This window comes from Triturus cristatus, chromosome 1_2 (genome assembly GCF_964204655.1).
Source record: "Triturus cristatus chromosome 1_2, aTriCri1.1, whole genome shotgun sequence".
Taxonomy (NCBI): domain Eukaryota; kingdom Metazoa; phylum Chordata; class Amphibia; order Caudata; family Salamandridae; genus Triturus; species Triturus cristatus.
The window spans coordinates 1,145,799,270-1,145,812,548 of record NC_140580.1 but is presented as its reverse complement, the minus strand read 5'-3'; the positions used below and the strand labels follow the sequence as shown (position 1 = coordinate 1,145,812,548).

The window sequence follows — 13,279 nt, the reverse complement described above, 5'->3', positions numbered from 1 at the left end:
TATGCCCCAACAATCTTCAAAGGAAGCACAGTGCCAAGATACCATGCCTGGTAGCGGGTAGAGGTGGGCGAACCACTGAAAGCTGGAGTCAGGCTCGAGCCCGAAGCCTTGCTCTGGCTCAGCTCGAGGTCCTGTGAAATCTTCAGGCTATAACGAGCCGAGCTTTCGCACGGTTTCTGCCTCCCTCCCTCCCTCTACCCAGGATGTGGCGTTATGGCCACAGCTGGCATCTTTGAGACTGGAGTACCGGGTTCGAGCCTCGGAGTCAGCCCAACAAACTGTGATTCTATGTAAATCATTTAATCTCCCGAAAACTTGAAATAATCAGCGTGACCTTGTGTAATGTAACTGATGCTCATGTAAAGCGCTCCCTGTTCGCAGTATGTAGAAATTGTAGAAAAATGCACAAGTAGGTAAAAACAAACGGTTAACATAAAAAGGAAAGGCAAATAGAAAGACATATAATGTCTGATTTGTACAAAATGAAACCAGAACACCTGGCAATATTGCAGGTTCCCCGCTTAAGTTGTGTGATCCTAGGTAAATATTTTATTGCACCAACTCGTATTTTTATCATTATAATGTATGAAATTACCTTTGAATATGTGAACTCAGAATACCAGCTGTACACAAACCTATTATATTTATTTTAATAAACTGTAATGTTGCTCTATACCAGGGGCCTTCAAACTGGGGGGCGGGCCCCCCTCGGGGGAGGGGGCTTACCTGGTCCCAGGGCAGGCCCCAGGCTCTCTGGTTAAAAGAGGCTTCATGCTGAGAGCAGTGGTTGGTTTAAGCTGAAAACAAAAGAGCAGCGGTGAGCCGGTCTGTAACGGGCCGTCGCTGACATCCTTTGTCATTTAGATCTGGCTGGGAGTATGTGTCAGAAGGGAAGGACCACAAATACTCTTCAAACACTGAGGATACCTTTACAGGTTAGCAAGGCCTAGGTTACCTGAACAGAATGTTTGGCAATCATGTATTTGATTGCATTTATAAAAGGAAACTTAACCGTAATGTTTAAATATGTCTAGGCATATTTAAACATTTGAAATTGAATGGAATAATTGTGAAAGATTCTGTGGGGGCCCGAATGATTGTTTTTTTTATATATACTGGGGAGGACAGCATTAAAAGGTTTAAAGACCACTGCTGTATAAGAATCTTGGCCACGTGCAGGGTTTAGACAGCAACTGTCTTGCTATTGTGTGACGTATTAATGTCAAAGCTTCCACATGTGAAAGGAAATCACTTTTTTGAATTTTGAAAAGACTTCATTATGTTTTAAGTGATGGTGATGTATGATTTACATCGCAAACCCTTTCAGGGTTCGACTGGTGCATGAGCTCTAAGAGCCAAGCCGGACCCTTGGCTCGGCTCTGGCTTGACTCTGCCTGTGCATGAGCTCTAAGAGCCGAGCCGGACCCTTGGCTCGGCTCTGGCTTGACTCTGCCTGTGCATGAGCTCTAAGAGCCGAGCCGGACCCTTGGCTCGGCTCTGGCTTGGCTCTCCCTGTGCATGAGCTCTAAGAGCCGAGCTGGACCCTTGGCTCGGCTCTGGCTTGGCTCTCCCTGTGCATGAGCTCTAAGAGCCGAGCCGGACCCTTGGCTCGGCTCTGGCTTGGCTCTCCCTGTTCATTTGGTGGCTCACCCACCTCTAGTAGCTGGTGCTATAAAATGCAAGCCGGCCTGAAAATCCAAGCTTTGCTAAAGGATCACTGCCGCTGCTCTGCATCGGTCCCAGACACGGGCGCTGAAGTGCCGCCAGAAACGTCCAATTGAAAAACGTGACTTTAATAATGGACCCTTTCACCAGACATTACCAGAAGGTAGCGCCCGCTCCATTTATTCCATAAATATACTGGTGGAGCCTCATTTACAAGAGACGTGCACCGCCGGAGCATCACTTTTTTTTTGTGATGCTGTGGTGGCGCTGGCCTCTCAATCATATGTGTGGGGTGACGCAGAGACACCCTGTGTGGCTTTGCATGACCTCTTAGATATGGAGTAAGGCAAGGGAGCCCAAAGCGCTGCCCTGCCTTACTCTGCAACCAAGGAGTAAGACATGGGCGTTGCAGTGGGTGTTCCCACGCAACACCCATGGATTTTAACGCTGTCCCAGATTTACAAGGATCAGTAAACCTGGGAATGCGTCGAAACTGTCTGCCTCCCCAGGAATGGTGTAACCGTTGTTTTTGTGAAGGAAGGTGCCCGTTCCTGCACAAAAACAACTTGATTACAATGCAGGCACCCTTGCGCCATGGTGCAAGGGTGCCTGCATTGGCACAAGGCAGCCATCTGTGCGCCAGCACAGTGTAAGCGGACAAGAATGCACAGTATCTCATAGATGCAAACCATTCCTGCCCTTTTGACACAGGGCAGCGCAGCAAGGTGACACGCAGTGCTGCCCTGCATCAAATTGCTGTAAACGAGGCCAGCATTTTTAAGTCAATTACGTTTAACTTTGTTCCTACATGTAATATGGGATTTCAAATGCACCTCTTAAAAGATCAGTCTTGGAAAAGCCATCCATGGGCTTTAGAAAAATGCTGTGTAGTTAATGGCAGACTGTGCAATATGCAAGTATAAAATAAAAATAACAAAGCCATTACACGTACAAAACTGTAAATACTATTGAAAAAGGTGAAGGCCCAGTGGTACCCAGAGCAGGCCACTGCTGCACACTGACGCCCCTCCAGTGGGGTGGTCTGTCATATGGGCCGTGGGGTACCAGCGATGTTTACCTTGTCCATGGCTTGTTCCTACATGCCACTGTGGCTACTTCCCGTGAGTTCCTCGCTGACCCTCACCTTGTCACGTCTTCTCTCCCCTGCAGGTGTGTGCCAACCTTGATACCTTCCCAACCAACAACGACCGCAGGAGAGCCTTCAGCGCACGAAAGGTGGAGGCCGTGGCAAGAGGCGGCCAGCGCGGGCTGGGCATCTACACCATCGGATAAAGAGGCACGGGCAACTGGGTACAGGGAAATACTATTAAATAAAGTTTTACATAACAAAAGTACGTACGGGTGCTGTGTACAATTTCTTATGCAGCAATGTGTGTGTTCGAGTTGTTTGTGGATAGGACCCTCCCTACTTCAAAGTTCTTAGTCTCTTGTTGTTTGGGGGCATCTAGAGGTGTTTTGTGGGGTCAGATAGCGAGGACAGAGAACGACGTGAGAGTACCGTCCCTCCATCGACCCCATGATTTCGGGCACTCCTCCCTCATTCCCTGGGACACAGGCCCCCAATACGAGGGCCTATAGAGTGTGATACGTGCAGTGACTCCTGTTCTCCCATATCTCACTTATAAACTTGGGGGCTCATTTAAAAGAGGCCTGAGCCACTGTAGCAGCACTTTTTTGACACTCTGGTGGTGCGAGCCTCTCAATCATATCTATGAGGCAACGCAAAGCCACCCTGCGTGACTTCGCATGGCCTCATAGATATGAAGTAAGGCAAGGCAGCACAAGTCACTGCGTCACCTTACTCTGCATCAAGGAGGCATTCTATGGGCGGTGCTGTGGATTTTCCCACACAACACCCATGGATTTTGACACTGCCCCAGATTTATAAAATCACGTAAACCTGGGGCAACACTAAAACCTTACGCCTCCCCATTGCAGGTGTAACCAGGAGAAATATTTTCATTTCTCCTCGTTTTTACCTTTTTCCATGTGAGCTGCATTCTGCAGCACACATAGAATGAAGAAAACTCCTCCATGGATTATGTTTGTGCAGGAAGGTGCCCACTCCTGCACAAAAACAATCCTGGATGCAATGCAGACACCCTTGCACCATGGTGCAATGGTGCCTGCACTGGCACTAGGCAGGCCATGGTGCGCCAGCGCAGGTGGAAAGGACAGGAATGTATTGTATTTCAAGAATACGATGCATTCGTGCCCTTTCACATTGGCAGAGGGCAGCGCTGCAAGAAGACATGCGCTGCTACGCTACGCCAATTCCTTGGTTTATTTTATCGCACCGGGGTATTTTTACTATGATTTAGCACCGTGTTTGCATCACAAAAGTTACACAAATCAATGCAAAATCGTTTTTACTAATTTAACTTTCCAGCATAAGTCATCTTTTGCACTGGAAAATCATGTGAAAGTAGCTCAAAGCAGTGAATAGTGCTGCTTTGCATTACTTTGCGCCAACGGGGCATTCCATGGGTGGTTGCATGGGTGTTCCACTGCAACCATCCACGGTTTCTGATGTAAAAACCTATTTACTTAAAAAGGTAGACAGGGTTTTGTGTCAGAAAATAACACCCACTTCAACCAGGCGCTATCATGGAGAAATCTTTTCATTTCTCCTTTATTTTCCGACTTTCATGTGAACTTGCACGGAACAGCACAAATACAAAGTGGGAAAAGACTTAAACTTAGCCTAAGCATAGTATTTTGTACTCGAAGGCTATCCTTTTTGTGAATACTTGGAGCTACCATATGAAATTCTGTTAGGACGGTTTCCTTTACAGCGGACATAGTCTTTTCCAAGCGGAAGAACCACCCCCCCTCCGGTGTTTGTATATCTTATATACGTTGTTTTTTTTTTTTATGTTGTCCGTCCTTGTATGTATCCTTCTACATTAGTGTGTGACCATGAAGGCCGCCATCCCTCCTTTGGCCGAGTCTCTGGTATCCCCTGAAGCCTATGGTAAGGAGTAGGTGTTTTACGTTTACTTTTTTTTTAACCACAAAAAATACCCCAATGGACCAGCAGGTGGTCAGTAGAACAGAGTCTCTAACTGTAAAAAGGGGAACTCTCTAGTGTGAGGTTGCACCTAACTCAACCTGAATGGGAGGAAGGATTGTTGTAATAGGGATGCAACAGCCCTGATGAATGCCCCAGACCTATTGTATGGGCAGAAACATGTTGGCAGACTGTAAGATGGACTAGAGTCATCATTCTCTTAGGGTTCCATCCCTCAATTTGTTTTTAGTGTACCTCAGGTCCTCAATAATAAAGGTGATAACCAGGGCACCTGAAGGTATTTTAATTAAACTGGATCCCGACCTTGTCCTGCAAGTCTTTTGTAAGAACTACTTCCTACCGTCAAGTCTTTGCGGAGGTTGCGTCTGCCCTGGTGGTACCATCTTACCAGGGTGGGGAGAGGATGCCTATTATGAAGCATGACACAATATTGTGTGTGAGGCATCCTCTTCCATTAAGGATGGCCTCCTTGGTCTACAACGCCCCACGTGACCTGCAGTAGACAGCATTTGCATCCAACCTTTGGGCTCCCGCTCGCGGTGTTGCTTGAGGCAACATACTTCTTTTGCGGTTAGATTATCTTTCTTGGGGGGCAGTAGGGTTGCCTGTTTTCCCCCTTACTCTCCCTTTAGTGGTTTGTGCTGCCCCATATTTACGCTGCCCTTGTAAATATGGGGCAGCATCAAAATCAATGGGTGTTGCAGTGGAACGCCCACAGCAACACCCATTACCCTCCCCTTTCATGCTAAGTATAGTATGAAAGGGTGCCTTATTTACAAGGCAGCGTTAAGCCATGTTAAGTGGCTCAATAATAATAATGTAAATAAGGCGAAGCCCCTATTGCCACAGGAACGTCCTGAAAAGTGACATTGTGGTGGCGATAGGGACTTGTAAATATGCCCTTTATTTCCATAAAGAATTGCTTATGTATTTATCGGAGACGAACAAGTAATTTCCCAAATGCATGCCTAACCTCGATAGACCAAGCAAGCTAATCTTTTCCAATGTCTCGCTTTATATAATTTATGCACAAAACAACATTGCAGCAAGAGACCTCAAATGTGCTGCAACAAAGGAAGTCTCCCAACTCATAGATGGAATAAAGTACACAAAAGGAAAGAATACATTGATCAACTGTGCAGTTTCCCTTTAAGGAGCCAGCCCCTTCCACAGCCCGCAATGTAAGGTGTTGCTATTTGCCTCACAGACTCAATTCTGGCTCATAATGAGAGGATCTCAGAACATTTACAGGCTTCCACACCCTATGTAAGGCTTTCTTTTTTATTTTTTTTATTTATATTTTTTATTGAGCAGAGCATCAGGGACATAACAGTTGTAATAAATAACCGGGAAATATTGTTAGATCAATACATATCAATCACGGAGAAAGCCAATACAATAAAAATGCGAAAGAAGTGAAAGAAGAGTCAATAATTTGATTTTTATAGAGTACTAACATTTGAAATTAACATTAAAATACCAACTTTCCGAATGTACAATTCATGCTTACTAAAATGCTAAAATGTTAATATACTAAAGTGCAAAGATGCTAAAGTGCTAAATATACCAGACAAATCCCCAGAACACATTTCCCCCAATTTCCCCGAGCCTCAAATAGGACTACAAATCAGTTGGGGTTTCAAGATTTCCTAAATATTTCCAGATTGCAGTAAACTTTTTAGTAGCGCCCACCCTCTTTGCATAAGCTTCTTTAAAAATCCTGGCCTGTCATTTTATTTAACCACCTCTCATATGTAGGTGCTTCCACCGACCTCCAATTCTGAAGAATTAGGGAGCGAGCAACGAGGGAGGAAATGGCTTAAAAGGTCTCCCCTGCTTTTGTCAAATTTGCCCTAGATTTGCTGATTCCAAAAAGGGCAACCTCAGCCTCTAAATCACCCAACTTAAGGCCGAGAAGATCTCACCCCAGAAAGGCCATAAACAAGGGCACGTTAAAAAAATATGTAGCCAGGCCCCTTCTCCTACTGTCTGCAGAGGGAGCATCTATTCTCAACCTCTGGGTATTTGTTTTTTAGGGCTTTGTGGGTGTATGCCAACCACCGGGACAGAAAGGCCATTCCCTTGAAGTTGGCTGGTCTCAAGGCTTTACTCCCTAACCCGCTTATGACCTGCCACTCCTGGCCAGAAAAGGAACACTGAGTTTCCTGGGTTATCCTTTCTAAATGCTTCTCGACCAATAAAGATTCACTTTGAGTGCTCAGAAGACGGTACCAGTTACCCAGCCCTCTTAGCTTAGCTCCAAAAAGAGCCATCACCAATTTAGACGGGGCACTATTAAACGAAAAGTTATGTCTGTTTAAAAAATGTAAATATTCAAAAAGGGCTGGCTTGCTCCGATCCCTGCTTCTATGCTGTACCTCTTGCCAGGTGATTACTCTATTCAAGATTGCAAAGCACCCTAGCTCTTCAAGCCCACAGTCTTTCCAATTCCCAAGGTGACTAGATTGAATTTGGAGATACAGATTTTTGCATTCACCTAGTTTTAGAAGAACCAGCTTGCCTAAAAAAGGATTGTAATCTAACGGAATAATCCTTCAGAGTCTTGTATCTTGTCTTTTTGGGAAGTTTAGAAGTTTTTAGAAATATCGGGATCTGCGAGCCAGCTTCCTACACCATTTTATCCCCCCAAAAATTGTCTATTGATACATTAAAAACCAGCTAACATGCTGTTAAATCTAAAAAGGCTGCTTCGTTGTATGTACGAACATGTGGTAATGCTAACCCACCCTGATCAATGACTAGCTGTACAGCTGGGAGTTTAACTCTTGGTGTCTCCTTACCCCAGACAAACTGCCTAAACATTGTTTCCAGCTCTTTAAAATAACTAATATTGATTTTAATAAGTATATTTATAAAAAGAAAAAGGAGTAAAGGGAGTATGGACATTTTGATGAGGGCTACCCGGCCTATCAAAGTTAACGGTAATAACAGCTAATCATCCAACAATTTCTTAATTTTACCCCTCATAGCTACGTAATTCAGTTTGTAAAGCTGTTGATATTGATCGGAAACATAAATCCCCAAATGAAGTATTGGGTCCGACTTGGCGGCTTGATGTTTAAGATTTACGGGAAGAAAATTCCTATCAGAGTTTGAAACTAGAATTTCTGTTTTATTTTGGTTTATTTTATAGCCCCAATCAATTCGAATTGACTAAATTCAGTTAAAACCAATTCCAAATTCTCGCTCTCTGGACTGAGATATAAAATAATATCGTCCGCGAACAGTTTTAATTTAGGCATACCCAGAATTGGAGCATTAATTGCTACATTGTCACGAATTTGAATTGCTAGGGGTTCAATAAAATACGTGAATAGTAAAGGGGAGAGCGGACACCCTTGTCTCGTCTCCCGGTTTATTTTTATAGTACCTACTTGGTTTGCATTTATCACCACCTGTGCCTGAGCCCCCTCATAGATACTCCAGAGCATTTTAATAACTTCCTGAGGAATTCCAAATCTACAGAGACCATAAAAAGGGTATTCTAGTTTACCAGGTTGAACGCCTTTTCGGCGTCAACCATCATAATGCAAACGGGCGTGCTGTTAGTATTGCAATAATCGAGAACCTGTATTAGAAATTGTGTATTTAAGGACATCGACCTCCTGGCAACAGATCCTGACTGGTCCCTGTGGATCACTTCCTGTGCTAAGGGTATAAAACGCTGCGCCCAGCTCTTCATTTAAACTTTATAATAAGCATTGAGAAGGCTGATAGGTCTATAGGAATTAACGTCATTGGGATTCTTGCCCTTTTTCACAAAGCTAACAACTATGGCCTCTTTAAAAGCCGGAGGAACCACACCACCATTTTTAACATAGTTGAATAGCTTTGTCAAGAACGGGGTCAAGTCCTTTGCAAATACTTTATAAAATTCCATAGGCACCCCGTCATTTCGACAGGCTTTCGCTCCAGCGGTTGAATTCAGGGTTGCCTGAATTTCTCCACGTGTTATATCTAGTTGTATCTGTTCCACAAGGGAGTTAGACAGTCTAGGGAGATTTACGCCTTCTAAGTTATTCTGTATCGAATCTTACCCCACTACATATTCAGTTGTATAGACCGACTGGCAATGCTCCATGAAAACTTGCGCAATCTCATCCCTACTAGTTACTACGAGTCCGGTTTTGGCGTCCACCACTTCTGTGATTAAGGCCACTTCCTGTCTGGTTGTACTGAACCTAGCTAACAGTTTGCCCACCAATGTAAGGCTCTCTTCCCAGGATTTGCGCTTTGATTACTTCATTCAGAGTCTTCGGCATGTTTGAAGTTCTTCCACCTTTTATTCCATGTTTGAAGTAGAGCGTTGCTGCTATGCGTTCAGTGTTTGTGAAATGTCCCTCCTGTGGGAAGAAGAAGGCAGTCTTTACCTCACATAGCATATATGTGTGTGTGGACTGCTTACCACATCTGCGTTCTGTCAAGAATTGGAAGTTTTGTCAACAAATTACTAAAAGAGCCCTGATGGAGAGGTAAATGATTCCCGTCAGGAGAAATCGAGATCTCGGAGTGGAGCAGAAAAAAATAAATAACAGAGTGGCTACGAAAGGTGTTTCTTTCACTCCCACCAAGTCATCTCTGCCAAAGGACTCTGGAAGAATGTTGTCTAAGTAGGAGAAGCAGCATCACCAACCCTCAGGTCTATGCTCTGGCAAAGCTTTCGAAGTCAAAGCGCCCCCCCCACCCCCCGGAAGAGAAAGCAAACACATGAATGAAGGTGAGACCCTGCCCCAGCAATGTCCGCTTCTAAAGATTCTAGTGCAGCAGCTGAGCACGGCCACTGGAAATATGGGATTCTGTGGCTGCTGTGTTTTCACTCAATTATGGATTCCCACATTTACCACAAAATCCACCATCTGTGACATAACTTGCAGATTTGAACAAAAAATCGTTTCGAGCTCAGAAGTTACTGAAAAGGCACCAACCCTTGTTGCCCGGTAGTCCCAGGCTCTTTGCAGAAGTTGCTGCCCCCTTTCTGTTGCGGATTGTGCATGTTGGTGGTGAACTGCCTCTAATGAGGGGAAACCTTTGCCTGGACAGTGTTAAGCTGTGGAAATGACAACATAAGGGAGTGATACTATCACACAATGTGTCGCTTTAGGCTGCATCCTTTGTTTTTTCTTGCGATATCATCTGGTCCTGCCCTGCAGCATCATTTGCTCGGCTCCTCCCCCAGATTGCAGTGGCCCTTGGTATGCTGGAGACCTCGGGAAACGCTGCTGAGTCTTTCAAACATCTCCCGCAGAGGGCAGGCAGGATTCCATGGAAGACGAGCAGGAGGGCGTGCTGGTATTCAAGCAGGTTTGAGGTGGTTCCATTGAGTCCTCAGATGTGGCAATGGCGGCGCTTTCTCGTGGTATCGTTTTTAGTTTTAAAATGCTTTATTAGAGAAAATTAGAGAGAACAACGAGATACAGATCATTCGGATAACATTGTCCATGTTGAATCAAAAAGAAAACAGTAGATCAATATTTGCTAACAAAAGAAGCATCAGGAACATAAAAAGCATTTTGTAAAAAATTTTTATAGACAAGGAAAAAAGGGGGAAAAAGAAAGGAGAGGAGGAAAGAGGAAAGGAGGAAAACGAAAAAGAATAGGTAAAAGGCCTTATAAAGAGAATAGAAGGAAAATCAGGCATAAGAATAGGTAAGATAGAGAAAGCAAAAAAGCGTAGGAGAGGGAATAGTTAAGGGCAGGAAACGTAGATGTAAATGGAAAAATATAAGAAAGATAGAAGAAGAAGGACAGAGAAAGAGTCGTTCATGGAGGTTTAAAATTCTCAGAGGATAAGGGAGAGGTACGTTTCAGAGCCATGCGGTCAAGATATGATGTGAGAGGCAACCAAAATATATCTCTATTAAGGGTAGGGGTGGAAGCAGCAGCAAAGCGCACATCAAGCCTATGGTAATGACAGAGAGAGTTCCACCAACATTGTATAGAGAGTTTAGTAATATCCTTCCAGTTAAAAGATATGTGTTGAAAAGCTAGAGCAAGCATAAGGTCTAATAGACCAGAGGAGTGTGGAGGAATATCTAAAGTGTCAGAAAGACTACCTAAAAAGAGAAGAGGGATAGAGTATGGAGCAGAGATCGAAAATAGGCGAGAGACATAAGACCATACCTGACCCCAGAGTATGAGAACAGAAGGGTAAAGAAAGAGTAGATGAAAAAGATCAGCATTAGGGGAGGCGCGGGTCCAACAGTTAGAATCTGTATCAAGAGAGAAACGAGAAATAGAAACTGGAGAAAGATACAATCTGTGGTATAGAAAAAACATAGATTGGGTCAGTGAGGCAGAACGAGAGATTTTTAAGGACCTGGACCAAACTTTATCCCAAAGAGCTATAGGCCAGTCACAGCTCAGATCCGACTCCCAAGCACATTCCAATTTAGATCTCGGACGGGTCGGATTGGGAGAGGAGAAGAATTTATAAATAAGAGAGGCTTTGGGAAGAGTAGACAAAATCTGAAGAAGGGGGGAGTTAGATATGGGAGACGACGACGAAGGAAGGGAATAATGAACATCAAGTATAAGGGCCATGAGGACAGTGAATCTGTGGAAAAAAGATTGCGGGCAGTGAAACAAAAGTCGGAAACGAGGAAAAGAGCATGGAAGAAAACCATCAAAGAGTTGGTTAACCCACACCAGACCTTTTGACCTCCACGCATTCCAGCAAATAGGGCGATTGTTTAGGAGAATAAGCGAGTTATACCAGATGGGGGAAGCTAAAAAGGATTCACGAGTAATAGAATCAGGACGGACCAAAGTGTATAAAAGAGAGGAAGTGTGCTTGAACAAGGGGAAAGGAGTGGTTAAGTTCTTAGCAGAAAAATGCACAACCTCAGATAAAGAGAACGGAGAGAGCAATGAACGTTCAATAGAGAGCCAAAGAGGAGCAAGAGGGGAAGGTGTTAGAGCAAGCCAGTTAGAAGCCTGACGGAGAGAAAATGACTTATGATAGAGACGAAAGTCCGGAAAATTGACTCCGCCATTCGATTTTGGTTTACGAAGAGCAACTAGAGCAACCCTGGATTTTTTATGGTTCCATAGAAACTTAGAGAGACAGGAGTCGATGCGTTTGAAATAAATATCAGGAATATGTACGGGGAGCATGGAGAGAATTTATATAAGAATGGGGGATATCATCATTTTAATCGAGTCCAGCCGACCCCACCATGAGAGAAAGAGAGGATTCCAAGAGGATAACAATTTATCTATACGGGATAGTACAATAGACATGTTCAACCGAATGGATGAAGAGATGGAGTTAGAAACCCATACTCCGAGGTATTTGATTTTAGAAGAGTTCCATGCAAAGCCAGTGGCAGAGAACTGATGAGGGAGACAAAATTTGGTGAGAGGGAGAATCTCAGTTTTATCTGAGTTGATCTTGTAACCAGAAACTTGGGAAAAGGAATTAAACTCCGATAATAAGGCAGGAATGGATTTTTCAGGGTCAGAAATAAATAGGAGAATGTCATCTGCATATGCAGAGAGTTTCAAATGAGTCTTGTCATAAGGGAAACCAGAAATAGATATGTTGTTCCTAATAGACGTAAGAAATGGCTCTAGGGCCAGAACAAAAAGTAGTGGGGACAAAGGACAACCTTGACGAACTCCACGTCGGAGGGGAAAATAAGGGGATAGATGACCATTGACGAAAACAGACGCCTTAGGGGCAGAATAAAGTAAAGAAATAAGAGAAATAAAATTAGGGCCAAAACCGTGCCATCGCAAGGCGGCAAACAGAAAAGACCAATTCACTCTATCAAACGCTTTCTCAGCATCGACCAAGATGGCGGCTAAAGGGATGGTGAGAGAAGGTACTTTATTTAGGACGTTGAGGAAAAGGCGGGAATTATCCGAGGTAAGTCTGCCCTTAACAAAACCACACTGTTCCTTGCCAATGAGATGGGGGAGAAGAGGATCCAAGCGTAAGGCGAGAAGTTTAGCAAATAATTTGTAGTCTACATTAACTAAGGATATTGGTCGGTAGTTTTTACAGAATTGGGGGTCACGACCATCCTTGGGTATAAGGCAGATCGTAGCCTCGTGGAAAGTACCAGCCGCTGTGCCAGAGATAAAGAAGGACTGGAAAAGTGAGAGAAGTTTCGGGAGCAGAAGGTCTGAAAAATGCAGATAGAATTCCACAGAGAAGCCATCAGGACCCGGGGATTTACCTTTAGTTAGTCTTTAAGGCGCTATCAAGTTCGGTAATAGAGAGATCATGCTCAAGACCAGGGAGGTTGAGATGAGAAGTGGAGGGGGCAGGGATGCTATCGAAATAGGACTGAATAAGAGAAGCAGAGGGAGGCGATTCAGGAGTATAATGTGACTGGTAGAAAAGTTGGAATTGGGCAAGTATATCCTGTTCCTTGTGTAGGAGAAGATTATCGGTAGAATAAATCGAATCTATAGAATTACGCTCCCTACGGGACTTAAGATAGTTAGCTAAAAGTTTACCCGATTTGTTATGACCTCCGTAGTAACGCGCACTGCTCCGTAATAAGATTGAAGAGGCATTATCGGTAATAGTTTTGT

General features: G+C 44.1%; 1 protein-coding gene across 1 annotated transcript in view; it reads left to right on the top strand.

The window, feature by feature from the left end:
- The window catches only part of CFAP77 (cilia and flagella associated protein 77), a 1,103,317-nt gene extending 1,100,297 nt beyond the window's left edge, over positions 1-3,020 (top strand). Inside the window, exon 5 of the mRNA XM_085613921.1 lies at positions 2,836-3,020. Coding sequence (XP_085470047.1) covers positions 2,836-2,958 — 123 coding nt within the window. The 3' untranslated portion in view covers positions 2,959-3,020. The remainder of the gene's footprint in view (positions 1-2,835) is intronic.
- The last annotated feature ends 10,259 nt before the right edge of the window (positions 3,021-13,279 follow it).